The sequence below is a fragment of the Taudactylus pleione genome, unplaced genomic scaffold, assembly GCF_031769625.1.
Source record: "Taudactylus pleione unplaced genomic scaffold, aTauple2 ptg000442l, whole genome shotgun sequence".
Taxonomy (NCBI): Eukaryota; Metazoa; Chordata; class Amphibia; order Anura; family Myobatrachidae; genus Taudactylus; species Taudactylus pleione.
In genome coordinates, this window is record NW_028284844.1 from 7,705,403 (window position 1) to 7,727,504 (window position 22,102).

The window sequence follows — 22,102 nt, forward strand, 5'->3', positions numbered from 1 at the left end:
TATATATATATATAGTATTGATATATATATATACAGTAATGATATATATATATATATATATATATCAATACTATATATATATATATATATATATATATATATATACATATATATATATTATTATTTTTTTTTTTCATGGAGACTGATCCCAACTTGTGACATAAAACTTTGTCCCTTGAAATACTTCCAAAAATCTGTGCGACTTTCTACTTAAGCAACTTACTCCAGTTTTACCATCTGCAATTCTGTAGCCATCTGCTGGAAAAGTCAAAATGTGTCAAAGCTGTTCCAGCTATATTTATGTTTCGCTATTATTGCCTGGAGCAGGCTGAGAGAACCTGTGGCTGTCAGCAGTTGTGGAACTACAAGTACCAGGGCCGTAGCTAGGGTAGTGCGGCCGGTGCCATCGCACAGGGCACCACAGGTCAGGGGGCGCTGTTTGGGCCTGTCACTTTTCTGTTTATTATCATTCTCACTTATAGCTTCCTCTTATTTCATCCCCAGCATCTCCTGGCCTCCCCTAACTCTTCCCTGGCCCTTCCCCATGAGGCAATTCCCCTTTTTTGGGTGCATCATGTCCCTTTGAAAAATGAGGGGGGCGCCAATGCTCTTTCTGGCACAGGGCACCAAAAAGTCTAGTTACGGCTCTGACAAGTACCAGTGTGATCTACCAGCCTCGGGTTGCCTAGTCCATTGCAAAGTTGACATTTACAGTCAGTGTGAGGATAGGAACCAAAGGAAAAGATACCAACCACTGTGCCATCATGCCAACAATGTCTATATACAAGTAATGGAGTGTCTGACATAGTAGCAACCAAGTTATACCCCCTGTTACACCCCCCCAAATGTCTACAAACTGAGGGCCTGATTCAGAGCCGGACGCTATTTGCGCTCGCTCGTTCAGAAAAAGGGGCCGGCTATTTAAATTGAGCGCTCGCTCTTTGCGGTCTGTTGACGCCTCTATGTCTGAGCAAGCGAGTGAACGAAACATGTGCGCGCTATTTTGTAAAGACCCCCCCTGGCCGCTCGCATCCTACGTCATCTCCGCTATTTATTAGATTAATCGAGTACATTGAAAGGCGTCTGAACTGCTCGCAGTGCTTTATGGTAGGATTTTCCTACCGCAATCATGCTAACAGTTCAGGTTAAGAGACAACCAAGTGACGTGGCCGATGACGCTGCTTTGTTAATTATGCACACCCTTAAAACACCCGTTTTGACCGTTTGGCACGCCTGCGTTCGGATCACCACTCCCCGTTTTCAAGCACCTTCCCCTGTTACCACCCACAAACGCCTCATCCTGTCACTCAAATTAACAGGCACTCGCTATTTGGCGAGCGCTCGATTTCCGACCGCACTGACTGGTTGGCGGATGCGCATTACGACCCATACGCATGCGCAGTTGTGCGAACATCGCTTGGAGCGAACGAGCGGCCGCTTACGAGCGGCTCTGAATCAGGCCCTGAGTGTGCACAGAACTGCCCCCTCCCCTGCCCCGGTGTGTGTTTATTCCGAGGCCTGCTGGCTTTCTCTCTTTAGCTTTGTATTGAGGTCATTGCTAATATCAAATAACTATGTTGGGTGTATTAATTATATTTGTGGAAGGGGTTACCGTTATTTCAAGGTGATTAGTCTTATTTTTGAGCAATTTCCATTTAAGGCTAATTAAGCCTATTGAAACCTTAAGAGAAAAAGACCGTTAGCTCTTGTAGCAGTCAAAACCGCCTTGGGTCGTAGCCAAGTTCGTGCGCAGCGGCTAATTACACAGAGGGAGATTGGAAGGATCTCATTAGTAAATGAGAAAGAAACTAATTGTTAGTGATGTTTTCAGGGAATGTGCATCACAAAAGAACTTTATATATTTACCTTCTCGGCCAACATCATGGGTATCAAAGGGCACTGCTGCTGCAGAACCTCCCCGGCTGGTGAGGCATCAGTCACTGATTAGCAGGAAGCTTGCATATGACCCCTGTCTCCTACACCCCCATTTCCAGCCATGTACCCCGTATATTGGAGATTTGTGTCAATGCTGGGATTAGAACCTGCAGCTACAACAACAGGGATGTCACTGCTTATCCACTCATTCACTATACACTACATGTACTCTATGCTTTCTAATTAGTGATGTGAGTTCAGTGTTGCAATAGGGACTGCTGCCCCTGTAGTTCACTAACTCACTCCCCTGCCTCCCCTCACCCTCTGGGTGTATGTATCTCACCCACATTTCTCTACTTCCTCGTGAACTTGGAAGGCTTTGTTACAAACACAATATATTGCTTTGGGAGCAGCGCGCTTAAAAGATAATTCCACTTTCAAGCAAGTGGCTCCCATTAAATATATTATCCTTTAAAGAATTCCACTCAGAACAGAAATTATACTGCAACAACATCTGCTCAGAACTAGCAGAGCCGGGCAAGCTTTCAGTCTGCATGCGTTATCCTGGGCGACGGGGGAGGAGGGAGGGGGGCGCAAAAGGAATTCAGTGGTCTATTTACTAAGCAGTGTTAGGAGACAGAGTGAAAAGTGATAAGGTGCCAGCCAATCAGCTCCTAACTGCCATCTCACAGGCTGTGTTTGAAAAATGACAGTTAGGAGCTGATTAGCTGGCACTTTATCACTTTTCACTCTGTCTCCTAACACTGCTTAGTAGACCCCCTTAGACTCAGAAGGGGTAAATTTACTAAAGTGAGAGTTTTTAGAAATGGAGATGTTGCACACTGCAACCAATCAGATCCTACTGTACTTAACATTTAACTAGCACCTTCTAGAAGATGATAGCTAGAATCTGATTGGTTGCTATGGGCAACATCTCCATTCTGAAAAAACTCTCACTTTAGCAAATATACCCCAGAGAGAGGCAATTTCAGTAGGCGTTCCTGGCAGGTGACCTGGGCGGTGGCGAGTATTGCGGTCAGCGACTGCAATTTTTTTCCACTCAGCACATGATATTCTCAAACATACAAAAGAAAAGCATGTAACTCTATCACCACGAATGAATAATAAAATAGTTTAATATATCCGCTCACATGAAATATAAGCCTTTGAACAACACCCTGATACAGACCATGAATGGTCTCTGGGCCTGATTCAGAGCTGAACGCTCTGACCAGAGCCCTTGCTCTGAATCAGGGCCCTCCTCCATGAAAATGGAGCGGCCTCCTGGCCGCTCGTATAGCTGTGGGTGACCACCCACAGCATATGCGAGCGGCCAAAAAGATGGTCGCGATGGTCTTGACCATCGTGACCATCGGACTTGCGACGGAGACAATGCGGTAGGGTCTCCCTGCCACAAGCCCTGGAGTGATTTTGGCTCTATCAGAGCCAAAATAACTCCCACTGACATCACTAGTGATGTCAGTGGGGCCGGCTTCAGACGGTAGGCGTTCCCATGGGAACGCCTTTGTCTGGCAGGCACGCCCCGGCACGCCCATTAAAAGGGGGCGTTCTGACGCTCACGAGCGGGTCTGAATGACCCCCTCTGCCTGTCCATCACTTAGGGCCGTTTTCAATATGGGAGCGAAATGTCTGTGCTGGACTTTTCACTCCACATCGGAGATTTTCCTTGGATAAAGTATCGGACGCGCGCCCGCTTTATCCCGGTATTCAATTTAAAAGCAGCGAAAAAGGGACCTGGCAAATTGGGAGCTACAAAAAAAAATGGGAATTTTCGGGAATTAATTGCAGGACCCCCCTAAAGAAACCAGTCACGGGGGATAACTATGGGTATCTGTTTTTGCCTGCAAAAGAAAGTCGGGGTTTTAAATAGCCGCGGCAGGTGTTTTTTCCCGACATTGAAGAAGTGTTGCAGAAGAGCACTTAGGTTTTTTTTTTTCATTTTTTTAAGTGGTCCCATCAAATTTGGGGTACATGAAAATGGGTACTAGCATATTTTTAAGTCCCTAAAGTAATTTTTTTTAAATTCTGCAAAAATGCACCTGCCGCTAATAATCTATTCTAGAAAACACCTGCCGCTAATAATCTATTCTAGAAAACACCTGCCGCATACTTACAGAATAGCCCTGAACCTATTTCCCTATTTTTAAACACTGTTTTAATTTTTTTTGTTTTCACCCCAAATTTTGAATTTATTTTTTTGGGGTGTCCCTATTTTTTTTTACAACTTTTTTTGACACAGTTTATTTTTAAATGACATTCCCAGGGGTGCAGGCTATTTTTTTTTAACCCTGCACTCCTAAACCCCAATTCTGCGCTTTTTTCACCATGTAAAACATGGTGAAAACTTATCCCCGTTTTTTTTTCAAAGACTTTTCGAACCTGCGAAAAGTCTTTGAAATTGAATACGGGAATAATTGAAACATGCGAAAATGACGTTATCGGTGATAATTGATAGCCGATTTTGACTTTTCGCAGCCTAATTGAATACCCCCCTAATTCCTCACTGCGAGCGACAGCGATAATGGCGACTCATAGGCGGGCGCAGACCATCGCTAATCTCTCGACTACATAAACAATCAGGCCCATAGCATCAATGAATACATGTTTATTATGCGCTCTATAGACTAAACAATTAATGTGACATATTTATTATTGTTTCAGCTGCTCGTAATAGTTGAACTTTGTAGAAACGACTTCTAACTGGAGAAACAACATCAGTTCTAATTGTCTCATTAGCGGGTTTGTCACTAGCTCAGAAGGTAATCTGACTGCGGGGTGATTACATATTTATGGCCTTTAAAAATGGCTTCCACATTGCTATGCTTGTTTGGCTTGAAATGTTTGAAGCACTGCACCGGAGTGTCATTAGCACTCTTCCAAAAGCCTATTGATCGGCCGAGGAATGAAGCGTCGCCAAGAACATGTCCTCCTCTGAAAGTGTCCATTTATTTCAGCCTCCTTTACACTTACTCAAAGTGTGACGCATTCAATTTCCATGATACATTCTGGGGTGTAACCAACAATTAGGGGCAGTTAAAGACAGTAGAGGGCCAGGGTGCGGACTCTGGGCCTGATTCAGACCCGGACGCTAAGCCGCGAATGCACGGTGTGGCCGATAGTCGCCCGTCTGCATCAATATGCGCTGTGCGCGAGTCACTTACTGCGCTCGGGAATTCTGCGCACATAGTACACAGACTGGATTCTAATTTGAGTGACAGTGCCGTTTGTGGGTGGTAACAGGGGAAGGTGCTCGTGAATGGGGGACTGGTGCTGCCAACGCAGGCGTGTCTGGGCGTCAAAACGGCGTTTTATGGGTGTGCATAATTAGCATGCAAGCGTCATTGTACACGTCACTTGGTTGTATATCAGTCTGCAGTGATCGCAGTGCTTGCGGCGGGGTAGGGTCTACCTCAAGTGCTGCGTGCAGCTCCGATGGCTCTCGATGGTTTATTCATACACTTCCTGGAGATGTCGTGTGCTAAGAAAGAAAAGTGGGCGTCATTACACCGGCGTGCGAACATTCTGCCATCGCTAAGACATAGAGGGCGTCCTTAGGCCAGACAGTGCGATCGCGGAATTTGCATACCCGGCCCCTTTTGGCTGCGGGCCCCATCCTCTCTGGCAGCGCTGTAGAGGGCCCACGTGCAGACACTGTGTGGCCCCATCCTTTCTGTCAGCGCATAAGACTCTGCCTTTGTGTGTGGAGGAGTTACCCACACCAACTAATTCATTTCTAGCTATCAAGTATCTAGTACAGTGTTGTCAAACTCGGGCCCTTCAGCTTTTGTGGGACTACATATCCCAGCATGCCCTGCCACAGTTTTAGCATGCCCTAATAGCAAAACTGTGGCACTGCATGCTGGGATGTGTAGTTCAACTGCAGCTGGAGGGCCCGAGTTTGACACCACTGATCTAGTACATTCCATAAAATGATAGGTAGGATCTGATTGGTTGCCGTGGACAGCACCTCCTCCTGCCCTCTTTAGAAGGTTGGATAAATCTCCCTGCTAATACAGAGGACAGCTCACTTCTGCATTAGAGGGAAATCCTGGGATGTTGCATACAAATCAGACAGCGTATAACTCATAAGATCACCTCTTATATTACACTGAACCAATATATCTGACCTTAATTTACAATGAAAATCAAATAATTAATGTTTAGGGTTAATTAAGCTAAAAGTAGCAAGTTACATTTGTTCAGATATAGACAATGAGGAAATAAAGCAAAAGTTATTCCAGGTGATCCGGATGGGGATGTGGTCAGGAGACTGACATTCACTATGTACACAGTGAGTATGCCGACCTCAGAGCGCCGACACCGTGGTCCCGACACAGGCATAATGCAACTTACAACATTTTAACTGAGCGACTGGTATAATTTTAAATGTGCCACTTACCTGCATGTTTAATGTTATAACACACACAGGGCTGGTGCTAGGGTGTTTGGAGCCCCCCTGCAAACTATAAATTTGCGCCCTGCTACAACTATGTTCTCTTGACATTTCTCATAATTTCCCCTGATACGCCACACAGTAGTTCCCCTTGTACACATTATGCCACACAGTAAAGCCCCTTATACACATTACGCAACACAGTAGGGCCCCTTATACACATTATGCCACACAGTAGTGCTCCTTATACACATTATACCACACAGTAGTGCCCCTTATACACATTATGCCACACAGTAGTATCCCTTATACATATTGTGCCACACAGAAGTGCCCCTTATACACATTACCAAACACAGTAGTACCTCCTATACACATTATACCAACACTAGAGCCCCTTATACACATTATGCCACACAGTTGTACACTTATATACGTTATGCCACACAGTACTGTCCCTTATACACATTACACCACACAGTAATGCCCCTTATACACATTACGCAACACAGTAGTGCCCCTTATACACATTATGCCACACATTAGTAACCCTTGTACACATTATGCCATAAACTATTATGCCTTATACATATTATGCCACAAAGTAGGAGCCCCCCTTACCTATCTGTTACTAAAGAGTGGACTGGGCCTAATGCCCAGTCACTCACCAGGGGCTATTGCCTGCCTACCTTAGGGCGCATAAAGTGACCTGGGCCAAAATGTTCAGAGTCACTTTTATTTGTGGCACGGGCAATCTGCCCACCTAACATGCCCCACAAGCCTTTGGCCTGTTTACACCCACGGACCTAATGCCCAACACCTAGTGGTCTAGGGAGGTGGAGTGGTAAATTACTGGTGGCCAAGGCTGCCTCATGGTAAATTGGGAGAGGCTGCAGTGTGGAGCTTTGTATAGCTCTTTGCTTCTCACCACCTGTAGCACTCTCTGGGTCTCATCTTCTTTCTTCTGCCGCTGGCCGGTCCTGGCCTCTCCATCTTCCATCTTCTGGCCTCTTCTTCGGCTGCTGGAGCTCTTCAAGCGACGTCCTCATCTGTTGACCTGCTCCACCGTACTGAAGGCTGTGATTGGCGACGTCAGGACGGAGCTATGACGTGTCGAGCAGTGATTTGCTTGTCACGGCTGCTTCTAATTAGCTGCCAGTCTACGACCTGTGATTGGCTTATCGAATTAGCCGCCAGTCCGCGAGCCGTGATTTGCTTAAAATAGCAATCAAGGTGCACCGGCCCTGCCCGCAAGGTTACAATGCTGTGAGTAGCGTTACACCCGTCTTGGGATATGTGAACATAGTGAGTGTTAACTTCCCGTACTGAACCCAAATGGATGTATAGCACATATGTTAAAATGGGTCTGGTCATTGTGATATAAAATACATCTGGTCATTAGGAGAAGACAAGCTCCATTCTTACAGTATATTGAATGGGTATCTGACAAAGAAACATACTATAGGGGAATTATAAAAGAGCTACATAGTAATATAATGTAAGAAAGGCTGGAATAAATCTATAATATCTACATACAATTTTAAGATCTCCCTCTTTGTCAGCTGAGACACCAGTTCCTGCATCTCGCCTGAAACTTCTAAATTGGGTCACCTTAAGCTCTGCAGCCCCCGGGAATTACTGATGCCTTATACCAACGTCTGTGCCAGTTTTTCTCTGAGTTAGAGCTGTAGCTTGGGGCGAGGAAAAAAGTCCAACACAAAACTAGAAAAAGATGACACTTTGTAGTTTGTATCAAGTTTGGAAAAGGATTTAAATATATTGGAATGAGACAGTGATTAATGTCACAAAAAGACAAGTAAGACATGATACTCTTTTACATAATGAGACATGTAAAGGGGTTAGAAAGGATAGATAGATAGATAGATAGATAGATAGATAGATAGATAGATAGATAGATAGATAGATAGATAGATATGAGAGAGATAGATAGATAGATAGATATGAGATAGATAGATAGATAGATAGATAGATAGATAGATATGAGATAGATAGATAAATATGAGATAGATATGATATAGATAGATAGATAGATAGATAGATAGATAGATAGATAGATAGATATGAGATAGATAGATAGATATGAGATAGATAGGTAAATAGATAGATAGATATGAGATAAATAGTTAGATAGATATATATGAGATAGATAGATAGATAGATATGAGATAGATAGATAGATAGATAGATAGATAGATAGATAGATAGATATGAGATAGATAGATAGATAGATAGATAGATATTAGATAGATATGAGATAGATATGAGATAGATAGATAGATGATAGATAGATAGATAGATAGATAGATAGATAGATAGATATGAGATAGATAGCTATGAGATAGATAGATAGATATGAGATAGATAGATAGATAGATATGAGATAGATAAATATGAGATAGATATGAGATAGATAGATAGATAGATAGATAGATAGATAGATAGATAGATAGATAGATATGAGATAGATAGATAGATTGGTATCTATCTATCTATCTATCTATCTATCTATCTATCAATCAAGTGTTTACATTCACTTACTAAATTTGAAAAAAGAAGATTATAGCTAGCATTGGGTTATCATGGGCACCACTCTCTCACATATCTTGTGTAGTACTTGCCGTATAACAACTCTCAAATATATATATATTTGACACAGTTTCTGAATACATTGATGTGTATTTGTCTTTCATGTTCCCTGATCATAAGTATAAATTATATTTTTCATTTTTCCTTACATATATTTATGGAATGAGACCTGATGCAGTGTAAACGTTTCTCCTTTTTTTGCTGTTCGCTGCTATATGATAGTTCACAATGTTTTTATTTGCATGCATTTTCTGCATCGCAGGGTGTAGAGACAGACCTGCTCATCTGAGGAGAGAATTACATTGTTAAATAGCTGAATACTATTAACTTAATGCATACCTAATGCCATTTATACAGTACATATAAATACATATATAAACATACAGTATATTCAAATGCTATCAAAATGTCACACCAGGTACGAAACAGGCCACATTTACTGGAAACGTTAATTACAATGATAAAAGGAAATGAGTAGGCAGACAGGGCTCAGGTATCAGGAAGAGAGGTGTTTGAAATGGTGCAAAAAAAAGTATAGGGAATTGTGCGTGGAAGTGTGCTTAATGCTGTCAGCTTCATCAGGTACAGTAATGTAATTATATACTGGGGTGTATGTCTTAAGACAGTGATTTCATAAAATAGATATACTGCTAGAGGACTGTGGGGGAGATGTACTAAGCTTTGAAGACAGATAAAGTGGGAGAGATAAAGTACCAACCAGTCAGCTCCTAACTGTCACTTTACTGTCTGTGTTTAAAAAATGACAGGAGCTGATTGGTTGGTACTTTATCTTTCTCCAAGGCTTAGGGCCATATTCAATCAGAAGCGAAAAGTCAGTTATTGGCGATAATTTATCGATGATGTAATTTTCACCATTTTCACTTATCCCCATATTCAATTTCAAAGACTTTTCGCAGGTGCAAAAAGTCTTTGTTAAAAAACGGGGATACGTTTTCACCATAGAATAGGTGGCGAAAAAAAGTGCAGAATTGGCTTTTGGGGTGCAGACTTTAAAAAAGTACCCTGCAGCCCTTGGAATGTCCCCTAAAAGTTATCTGTGTCAAAAATTTTTTCAAAAGTAGCATAGGACAACCCAAAAAAAGTGGTTTCCTTTTGGAGGCAGGAAAAAAAAGTTTGGGGACAAACTTAAAAACTAGCGAAATAGCCTCGGGGGGGGGGAGGTGGGGGGGGGTGTTCCCCAAGTATGTGGCAGGCGTTTTCTAGAATGCGGTTGGTTGTGGCAGGTGGATTTTTGAAGAATTTTGAAAGTTCACTTTCGGGACTTCAAAATGTGCTTGCACCCATTTTCATGTACCCCAAATTTGATGGGACTAGTTGTTTTCCCCCCAAAAAATGCTGCTAAATTCTATTCTTCACCAGGTGCATAAAAACACCTACTGACACAGTCTAAAAGCCCCAAATACCTTTAGAAGGCCAATTCGGGGGTACCCATAGTGATCCCCCATGTCAGACCATCTTTTTGGGGGTGGCAGGCTGATTTCCCCAAAAGTGACAAGACTTTTCGATACTTACCTTTCTGCCGGGTCCCATTTTCGCTGATTCCTAATTGAATACGGAGATACGCGGGCACACGCCCGATGCTTTATCCCTAGGAAAAACGGCGATGACGGCGAAAAGTCCGACCTCTGAGTTTTCGCCTCTAATTGAATATGACCCTTAGTATATCTTAGCTTTAAAGGGGAAATCCAGGCACCGTTGCAGCTAATCACACTATCCAAATAATGCATATATTGGGGCTGATTGTGTCAGACACATGTGCGGCCGTTTTTCCATACGGCTGCCTCAGCCTGCTCACTAGCTTACGCCGATGTGCGTATCCGTCCGTGTATGTCAGGCATCCGTGCGTCTGCATGTGAAATGCCGTCCCGCCCAATGGTTTTCCGTTCTGCAGCCCCCATTATTAGTATCTGGACAAGCACCCACTGGGTACAAAAAATCCTTCTGAAACAGTCGTCCCATCTACTGAAGTTGGCTTCCATGTCCAAGATACTCCCACTAGATCCAACAGTTCTGTGTGCCCACAGGGTTGTTGCCCAGTTATTGCCCAAAAATGTCCATTTCACTGAAAGAGTAGTCTGGTCTCCGTCAGTGTGCGTTTGCCTGATTCGGTGCATGTGCAATTTGAGAACTGTACCCCTTTCAACATTTGGGTTAATTATTTCCCATTCCTAAACCTGGGAGGGGGGAGTTTAATTCTCTGCGAGGGATGCCGGGTGCATTCCCTTCGTAATCAGTATCTTTGCTCAGTTTGTTTTGCACCCCATAGATTGAAAATTAGCGAAAAACTGTCATAATAGACGACGTGCGCAACCAGAGATGGCGATGATGTGCGGTGGCACATCACATGAAATTGAATACCCCCATAGGAGTCATGGACTTTCCCTCCACCTTTAGCCGTTGACTAAGACTTTGTAAAGGTTCGGACTGTATCATTTGTTTGTAAATTAATATATGCACAAGCTCGTAATCATTTTTAGGACCTATATCTGTGAGTCCATTAATGTAATATGCAGCTCATTTTCTATTTGATTCACTATTATTTTCAGTTACATCATTATTATAATATCTTTATATCAATCGATCTTATTACTTTCGTAATCTATATGCAGTTTGCAGGTCTCTTGTAGCTCCTTGGCAGTATGACTGATTAATATAGAGCCTGTTCATGGATTTTCCTTGAATTTAATTTTGCATCAAATCCCGACAGCGGCAACCGGGCAGGAGTGAAAATCCAGATCGTCTAAAGGTAAGTATTGCCTAACCCTATTCTACCCCCTAACCCTAAGCCTCCCTTAGGGGTGCCTAACCCTAACCTCCCCCTCCTCTAAGTGCCTAAACCTAACCCCCCCTTCCCCGCCACCTTACCCTAAGTCCCACTTCCCCTAGCCTAACCCTAACCTCCCGGTGGGGTGCCTAACCATGTCCCCCCCTGGGAGCCCTTAACACAGTGTTGGCTAACCTTGACACTCCAGCTGTTATGGAACTACATAACCCAGCATGCACTGCTACAGTTTTGCTATTAGGGCATGCTAAAACTGTGGCAGGGCATGCTGGGATATATAGTTCCACAACAGCTGGAGTGTCAAGGTTAGCCAACACTGCCTTAACCTAACCCCCTCACACCGTGGCTGTCCACGCCCGGCTTACCTTCGAAGCCGGGTATCGGGCTCCCGGCGTAGGTCTAATGACAGGCGTTGAGATCCCAACACTTGGCGGGATTAGACAGTCGGGAAGCCCGCAGGTCTGGATTGCGTCTGTCGGCTTCCCGATTGCTACCCCATCAACCTACAGTGCAATGTATATAAGGTGTAGAGGAATCGTTTCTATACTTTATATATGTATACCATGGGTTGCCGATTATTGAAGATGGAGTCTCCAATAATAATATTTCTTTACTATATTTATAAAGATACTATAAATATAGATAAAGTTCAAGTAACATATGTTATATATTTGCAAATACATGCATACGTATGAATTATTATTTATGATTCCACTGAGTTCAGACGTGAAGTTCAAGCTCTGATTTCTGATATTTATTTGCAGGCAAATCAAATTATACAGAATGAGATATACACAGTAGTGACATATATACTAGTATAATTATGCTTCCTAAGACATAAAACTTAACAAACAATTAACAAACTTTAGACAATTAATAATAACAGAAATTCTATACTTGCAAGTATTTATAGTTACCGTACTTCCTCCTGCACAAACTTTATGTTCTTCTGGACTGTGTGTTACATTGTGCTGACCTTTCTGTTCTCCTCTGTCCTTTCCATACTAAGCTGTACTTCCAGTGCTGTCTTTTATCCCAAAATCTGTCAATGCAATTTTGCCATGTCCCATTCTGTCCAATGTAGCAGATAATTACAGGTTTCCCTAAAACCAGATTCTGAAGTGTTGTAAAAGTGTCAGCTGGACCAAGTTGGCTATTTCTGCTCAAACAACCATGGTGTCATAAAATGTGGAATTTCTATTCATTAATATTCCTTTGTGTTTGATGTGTAAATATATCTGTTAAAATATCTGTAAATATAGCAGCGACATTGCCCCTATTGTCATTGCCCCTGGCTTGGACAATGGATGAACTGGTTTTAATGATTGCCCCAGGTCTGTTATAGGGGCCATACACTATGATTCTGATCTTAATTGTATGCATACCAGTGTCTGTAAGCAGTAAAAACCTGTTTCTTATACAATTACTAAACTTTACAATTAAAGCATATATCTAAATACCTGTTACTAAACATTTAACTTATACAGTATATTCAAACCTATTTAATCTTTTTCTCACTTTGAAAAAAAAAAATATATATATATATATATATCTACATCTACAATAACCATTAATGACACTTTGATTTAAACAATTTCCTTTTAATCCTAATATTCCAAAATTATGAATAATTACTTAAATATCTAAATGTCAACAAAGGTTAATATAGGCTAGTGCATTTATTGCACACAAATAGCAATATGGCACATGACATAAAAAAAAGACCTGACATGCCTTAAGCTTATGGCCTATAGGGAGACTTGAATTGGCAGGAGTTTAGCAGAAACATTTTCATGGGGTGGTGCTAGGCAAGACTGAGGGGACAGTTCTCATTTTGCCAGCAAGTACAATCCCATCTAGCCTGCAATCCTGTAAACTGTACCAAAAGCAGAAAGAGGGCACCTCATCATTTGTAAGGTGGTCACACAGACACATTTGCACAAAACTAAAAGCACTGAGTATTGCCATACTTTGCGGTTAGTATATGATCTTTAATACCAACTGCCTTGGGTCTTGTCTTCCATTTTTCCGCTAAAGCATTTGAAAGCAGGACTTGCTAGGCAGGGCCGTAGCTAGAGTAGTGCGGCCGGTGCCATCGCACAGGGCACCACAGGTCAGGGGGCGCTGTTTGGGCCTGTCAAAGTTCTATTTATTATCATTCTCACTTGCAGCTTCCTCATATTTCATTCCCAGCATCTCCTGGCCTCCACTATCTCTTCCCTGGCCCTTCCCCATGAGGCCATTCCCCTTTTTTGGGTGCATTATGTCCCTTTGAAAAATGAGGGGGCGCCAATGCTCTTTCTGGCACAGGGCACCAAAAAGTCTAGTTATGGCTCTGTTGCTAGGGGTGCATCTATCAATTCACCTAGAACTGGCGACATCACTGAGCCAAAAATTTGATTTCACTTTTCATTATATAACTTTATATAACGTTAAACCGCAGGATGTGATGCTTTGTCATACAGGAGTGCGGTGAATTATAATGACACATTTCTGTGGGATAATTAGCATTTTTGCACAGCAATGACATTTCCTCACGGTAACTTGGCTCCTAACTGCCAATTACATGACAGTAAACAGTCAGTTTATACATTAACGTACATTGGGAACCCTGGAGAAAATTTTGATTGAGCAGCATTGTACAATTTTATTGTTACATTGTTAGAAATGTGCTAAAAGTCCCAGGGCGACAAGTATACATTTATTGAATGTTCTAAAACAAATGAACTGGGATTTAAGATGCTGGAGTGAAGGGGATACATAAAGTTTTCTGTTATAAGGTGCTCAAGTATAAAAACCTACTGAATTACAGGCATTTCAGAATGATAAAACATTTTCTGTATTTGTCCAATTTGGGGCATTTGATCACAAGTTCAAATATAAAATATTTGCACAAGATTGTCAGGCATCATTTTCAAATCAGTAATGCTTCCGGTTTTCAAAGGAGGCATAGGCAAACGCAGGGGGGTTTCCGTCTGCCTGGAAACCCCTCTCCCTAGCACACACTATGACCACAATAGAAATAGTAATAGAATAGAACGTTACTGCATGTTCCTCTCAGTATCACAAATGAAATGATTAGGACCACCTGTGGATCTTTCAAAGTAGTAAATTTAACTGTGCACCAACTAGGAGATGTGGAAAACATGCACTGTTAGGGGTGCACTGCTATAGACCATCAATAGGGTTAATTATTAATACTGTATAATAATACACTATCCATTACATAAGGTGACCAATATGTACATATATGTCCAGGGCAGTGCTAGGTTCTTCTGCTGCTCCCCCAGACTCAGACTTGCTCCCATGCTCTGGAATGGTGCCACATCTGAAATAAATACATTCAGCTCAGGCAGGATAGACCTACTGCCACATCTAATGGGTTACTGTGATCTCTGGTCCTGTATATGCTGGAATTATGCAACACAATATACTTTGTATGTAACATATTAAAGCTGGATAAGTGCTAATTCTGCCCCCTTCATGGACTGGCCACACTCGCTCTAAAATCAGGCATTTGGAAACCCCCCTCCTGCGTTTGCCACTGGAAGGTGCAGAACTATTGCTACTTTAATGTTGTGTTATATTTAAACATATCTTTATAAGCCACAGGCATTGACATGGTGGCCTTTTCACTGGAGCTGGATTCTAGTTTTATTTAGAAAATGAAAGCAAATATCTAATTGGCTCGTATAGATTATTGCACATTTGCGCACTTAGAACCAGTCTATTAAATAAACGCCACTAAATGCAGCCAATTCTGAGTGTTATTGTTCATTTGAAATGAGTGTGTAATGACTGACATGCTTCTGACACCCATTGGCATTTTAGGAATATACTTATGCTGAGATATTAATGGGAACATTTGGCGTAGCAAGCAGGAGAGATGTAGTCAACATCTGTGGTTGTAAAATGAAACGCTGAACCATTGATAGAATAATGGCTCTAGGTCATTGCACAATCTATTACTTCCATGACTTTGCATCCCATACAATCTGTACAGATAGATATTGTCATTGCCAAACAATTGAAGTGTTTTTTGCTTTTGATATATTGATTAACTTGGATGTCTCTGTCTGAATGGCATAGATGTGGCCCAGTGTCCACAAAATATTAATTAACAATTTCTGGCCAATACGCTGTTTCTTCATAAGAAAGAAATAACCTTTAAAAAAAAAAAAAATCTCTGACGTCAGCAAAGAGATGAATGAAATCTGCCACTGGAGTGAATGCCACATAAATGTATAGTATAAAATATGCCAAGCAAGTGCAAGTCTCTAACAGTTGAATATGCAAGTGCAGCACACCCCTTGAAGATATGGCCTAGTTATGCCTTTTAGGAGCAGGGCTGATGCACCCACTCATTTACCTCCCACATAGAGCCGCTGTGTGCCTCACACTCCTGCCTCTGTGTTAGGCTGGGACAGTGATGCCATGCTCCTTGCAGTCATTTAGACTGAGGAGCAGCAGCAGGTACCCACCAGTTCACACAGTGAGCAGGTCTACAAAGCTGTCATTTAAAATCTGTATTATATATATATATATATATATATATATATATATATTCAAGTAGTCTAAGGGCCTGATTCAGAGCCGGACTCTCTGACCAGAGCGCTCGCTCTGAATCAGTGCCCTCTTACCTTAAATTGGAGCGGCCTCCTGGCCGCTCGCATAGCTGTAGGTGACCGCCCACAGCTTATGCGAGCGGCCAAAAAGATGGTCGCGATGGTCAAGACCATCGCGACCATCGGGCTTGCGATGAGACCCTGCGGTAGGGTCTCGTTGCCGCAAGCCCTGGAGTGCTTTTGGCTCTATCAGAGCCAAAAGCACTCCCACTGACATCACTAGTGATGTCAGTGGGGCCGGACCCAGACGGTAGGCGTTCCCAAAGGGGGCGTGCTGTCACTCACCATCGACAGCACGCTCCCTTTGGTGCGAGACCCATAGCGACGGCTGGACGTCGCTATGCGGGTCTCGCGCATGCGCACGTCGGAGCTCCCTCCGTCGTGCGCATGCGCATTAGGGCACCATCGACCCGCTTGCGAGCGCTCAGCGCTCGCGAGCGGGTCTGAATCAGGCCCTAAGTGCTATAACTTAAGCGGGCTATCAGAAATTTACTTTCATTAGTCGAAACCTGTAAACTACTCAAAGCTACCTCATTGGTTGGAATGAGCATTGCACCCAATTTGAAGACATTATAATTCCTGTGCGTTGGATCAGGGACGTTTATAGAGAGAAGAGGGCCCATGTGCAGTCTCCGGCACGGGCCCCCTACTCCCCGCCCGGCGGCCTGAGCTGTGCGCGGCCAGCGCCAGAGTTATAGACTCTGGACACTAGAGTGTGGCCAGAGTCTATAGTGTATGCACAGGGTACCGGGAAAATGGCCGCGGCGGCCATTTTCTCTGTACTGCGCATGCGCAACTGACGGGAAAATGGCCGCTGCGACCATTTTCCAGTCGTTTTACAGCGCCGGACCCCCGGTCCGACTTGGGACTCCGGAGAGGTACGTAATATTATGTGTGCAGGGTGTGCGGTGCGGGGCCCCCCTGGACCCAGGGGCCCGTGTTCCCCGCACCCCCTGCACCCATTATAAATACGCCCCTGCGTTGGATGTTTGTAGCATCATAGCAGTGCAGACGGCAATCTGTGACTGTGCAGTTCTTGTCAAACTATAGCAGAAAAATGTCCAAGCCAAGCAGCAGATCGCCAATTTATACTAAGGTTTATGGGAATTTTAGTAGATTGCAGATTCTTGTAGCCTGAGTGTTGTGATATGATTATCATTAATCATCTAAGCATCACTGAGAAGGGGCTACATTACTCAGTTATGGAGAGAAGAGAAACCGAAAGATTGCATAAGAAAAGAGGTGTTTTAAACCTCTAGGATGGGGGCAGGCATGTATGCAAATCACTTGTTGGAGTTAGCCTATGGCAAGCAGGGGCGGATCTGTAACAGGAACATTATATAATGGGCTAGAAGTGTGGGCCAAAGCCTCTTTGTTCCAGATTCCCCACCCTCCCTCCCCTATAAATTTTAGTATGTTGTGGGTTTGGTTTTGGGTGGCGGGAAAGAACGGCAGGTCACCAGTCCGGGTGCAATTATGATTTAAGGGCGCTCCCTTCGTTGACTGGTAGTTGGCTGTACCAACCTAACGGGGGGCAGTATCACCACCTAAACGGGTGGGAGGTCAAGATGGGGGTGAGCGTTACCTTTTGTTGTTGACATGATTTACATGGTTATGTGTATGCACTCTGGGCGATCTACGCCTGCTATGCCTTTTGTTGTTTGTGTGTGGGCATAGCAGATTTGGCTGATTTCTGGCCGTCCTTTCTTTGCCACCATACATCCTTAAATAAATAATAAATAATAATTATTATTATTGCTCGAATAATTCGCCATCAAGTTATCTGCCAAATCCACGTCTCAGTGTCTTTATTTTATGTTCGTATGATAAGTGGTTTGCACACATGACAACACCTCATCCGATAGAAGGTTTAACACCCCTGAAACTTAAATTAGTAGATTAAGTACAGCTACCTTGTAAACCTTTTGAGATCTTAATTGGCTCACTCACCAGCAGCCCCCTCTCTACCCTTTGTCTTCATGTCTGCACTTATGTTGTCTACCTTGTATGTACAGTCACTGATTTATGCGTGCCCTATTTTCTCATCTGTCTGGAGCTGTGGAGCGCTGTGACGCCATATACATCAACAATAATAATAATAATAATCTTTTATATCCATTTACTTTTTAACTCTCTTCCATCTGCTGGTGTGCGCGTGTCAATACATTAGAGACAGGGAAAAGAGACTCAGCAGGCATTCTAGCAGATCACAAAGAGCTCCTGTCATATTGACTTTAAGGAGGAAACTAAAAGAGCTGCTCTCAGGAATTATTATTGTTCCTTTTTGACGTATGTCTTCAGTACAAAGACATATTAATGTAAGTGCAAAGCTTTACTATGCAGTGACCTATAGTATAACTCACAAATGTAATTGGGATAAATTGAGCCCCAATCCTGAGCAATCAATCCCCTCTTTGATCTGCCCAAACCCCATCCTTATCAACCCAGAAATTACCACTTTTTGATGGAGTGCCACCCCGTTCTCGACCAACGAATCAGAACTCTCCTGACAGTCGGGAAGGATGCTGTAGAGATCAGTTAGCAATTAACTTTGATCAAACCAGGTTGATGATCAAGGCAGACTAATGGAAATAAGTTTATACTGGTTGTTATAGATGTTTGTACTCTGTATTTAAAATAGTGAACAATCCCAGCATCCATGAAAAAAATGTTATTTGATATTTTCAAGAGTGATAACAGTTGAATATAGTAATTGATGCCAAAATAAGCATATAAGCAAATATACTTTTTTACTCGTCAAAAGTAAAAATGTATGTGTCATTTTTATTTCTTTAGATTCTTCACCACCATCATGCGGTACATGAAATCTCGTACATTGCGAAGGACATCACAGACCATCGGGCATTTGGATATGTGTGTGGCAAGGAAGGAAACCACAGATTTGTGGCAATAAAATCCGCTCAGGCAGTAAGTACATTATTTTGTTAGTTATCAGCTGCAACTTCAAACAAATGTAATTTTAGTAAATGCTCAAAGTGATGGTTTTTTCAAGTCTTCTTATCTAGCTATCCAAATGGAAGCTCTGTGGTTATGCGGTGAAACCCCAAAAATGCCGTTATCAGGGGTCTGACCACATTCCTCATATGCATCAAGCCCCGGAATGCGATTTATGCCAGGGCTTTGATGTGGTGGGCAATGCCATCTTCAGATAGACCCGGAAGTCCATCATTCGCAAAGGACAGCTCTTACAAGAGAGCTGTCCTTTGTGTTTTCCGTCATGCATACCGACTTAATTAACGCCAGCATGCATACGAAGAGTGGCGGGATGCATCGTATCCCGAATGTGGTGGGCAGCGCCATTGTCACGGTTGGCTTTGGGAAATCCCCTACTGAGGGGGTGAAAGCTGAGGTCCCGGGTTGAGGGAGGAATTGGAGTTGTGGGGGCCTGTATATAAGATCTCCTCAACCATGAATATCAGATGTTGAGGAGACCTGACCAAAGGTGCAGAGTTTAACCTGCTGGGAGGTGTTCACCAGTGACCCCTCCAAGCGGGATATGGGTTTAAGCTGCACCCAGCAGGCAGGTCGCGGTCCTTTGGTCAGGTATCCGATACCCACGGGAATGGAGGAAATACAACAATGGCCCAAGAGAATTACTTCTGGAAGAAGTACAGCTGAACCAAGAGTTAGTATTTATAGTTGTACACAAGTAAAGGGTTTTTGATGCACAGTTGCACAAGGAGGTGGCACTTGTAACTGTATGCCAGTAAAGGTGTCTTGACGCACTATTGCACCAAGAGGTGGCACTTGTAATGGCACGCAGGTGAGGTGTTCTGACGCACTGCTGCTCAAAGAGGATGATACTTGTAAAGCACACAGGCAAGATGTTCAGACGCACTGTTGCACACTGAGATGACACTTGAATGGCACACAGGCAAGGTGTTAGGACGCACTGTTGCACAAGGAGTTAGCACTTGTATCGCACACAGGCAAGATGTTAAGACGCACTGTTGCACAAGGAGTTGGCACTTGTAGACTCGAGGATATCATGATGAGGGAACTTGGAACGAGGTAACAGCAAGTATACACAAGGTAGCGACAACGTTGCACAGGCAACTTCCTTCTGTCCGGAGACTCGCTTTATACCCTAAGGTAGCAGATCATTGATGGACAGCGTCAGCTGACCACCACCATGCTACCATTGGGTAAAGGGTAGTCAGGTGATGTGAACTTCATGGCTGCATCCATGACGGCAATCGCAGCAACCAAGGCTCATGGGTGTCCACATGGCTCTAAGTATAATGCTCAGCGCGTCATTCGCCGCAGCACCTGACTTCTGACCACCTGAGGGATCAGGGAAAACCGGCGCTGTGGTGAGTAACGGCCGATCCTAGGCCACAACTTGACAGCCATCTTCAGATAGAACCGGAAGTCCATCATTCGCAAAGGACAGCTCTTACCAAGAGAGCTGTCCTTTGTGTCTTCCATCATGCATACCGGCGTAATTAACGCCAGCATGCATCCGGAATGCGATGCTTCATGCATCCTGCCCCAGGCAAAAATACACCTGTGTTTCTGGACTAGATGCAGATAAGGCAAAGGTTCTCTACACTGGAGCTGTAAAATTGTTAGGGGTCAATTCATTTAGGTGTGAGCAGGGCATAGTGCCATTACAACAGCGTGGTAAAACCGGCAACCGCACCTCATCTTGCCCCCATCTCACTGCAGCATGTGGCCGAAATACGAGCTGGCTCACGGCTAACTGAATTGACCCCTTAGAGTTGCATGCTACATACAGCTCATTGGCAGCTCATTCATATACTTAGCATTTTAATTGTCTATGACTGCCTCCCCATCTTATTGGAGTCCAAAACATGCCTTGCTATCTTTATAAAATATTTTGCTACAAGCCGGTTTATGTAAATGTCCGTTTTGGCTGATGTGGAACAATGTAGGAAATAGCTATTTTGCCTTCTTTGAATTATGCAACATAAATGTCATTTACCGGAATAAAATGTACAGAATGTACAGCAGTGAGGAAGACTCATATTGAGATACGAGCCTGTAACTTGTACATTTTACAGATACACAGCTTTGTGACTTATTCTGAGACCACTTCAGTTTTATCGGAGAATCCTTAAACATGAGCCAGCAGAACTGCATAAATGGTTTTATCTGTAGCTCACATGTAAAATATGCTTACGTCACCAGCTCTTGATAAATCACCTTCTCTGTGAAAATTGTATTTGCATGCTAAGTGCAGAATTTCAGCCAACACCTGATTATATGTAAGAGTCATACAGCTTTTAGAATACATTTGTCTTGTGTCTTTGTCTGAGAGGAAATAGGTAAAATCCTTGCTGAAAGCTAATCTTCAGCACTGTCCCTTCATTTCAGGCAGAGCCAGTCATTTTAGATTTGCGAGATTTGTTCCAGCTTATCTATGAACTGAAGCAGAGAGAAGAAATGGAGAAGAAAGCACAAAAAGATAAACAGTGCGAACAGGCAGTATATCAGGTACCTACGTGGTCTCAGTGGACACTGTTTTTGTTCCCGCCGAGGCACGCCAATTGTCCTACAATAACTGCTGGTGTATTTATAGGCAGGATGTAGAAAATAGCATCGAAATAGTATTTTGCATATAAAGTACGTAGTACATTGTTTGTATCTATTGTAATGTGCAAGGTAAATGTACAAACAGTTTGCTCAGTTTAATAATTTACTGCTTGATGACAGTTCTGCATTGCTGATTTTAGAAAATGGTCCTTTTAACATTGTCTAAGATAATTATATAGAACAGAATGGAGGAATTCAGTA

The 22,102-nt window shown here is 43.0% G+C and overlaps 1 protein-coding gene across 3 annotated transcripts in view; it reads left to right on the plus strand.

The window, feature by feature from the left end:
• DAB1 (DAB adaptor protein 1) overlaps positions 1–22,102 on the plus strand; it is an 862,015-nt gene that overhangs the window by 739,015 nt on the left and 100,898 nt on the right. For all 3 annotated transcript variants that reach the window (XM_088447883.1, XM_088447885.1, XM_088447884.1), the window contains 2 exons: positions 19,121–19,252; positions 21,683–21,802. In XM_088447883.1, the coding sequence (XP_088304009.1) occupies positions 19,121–19,252; positions 21,683–21,802 (252 nt within the window). The remainder of the gene's footprint in view (positions 1–19,120; positions 19,253–21,682; positions 21,803–22,102) is intronic.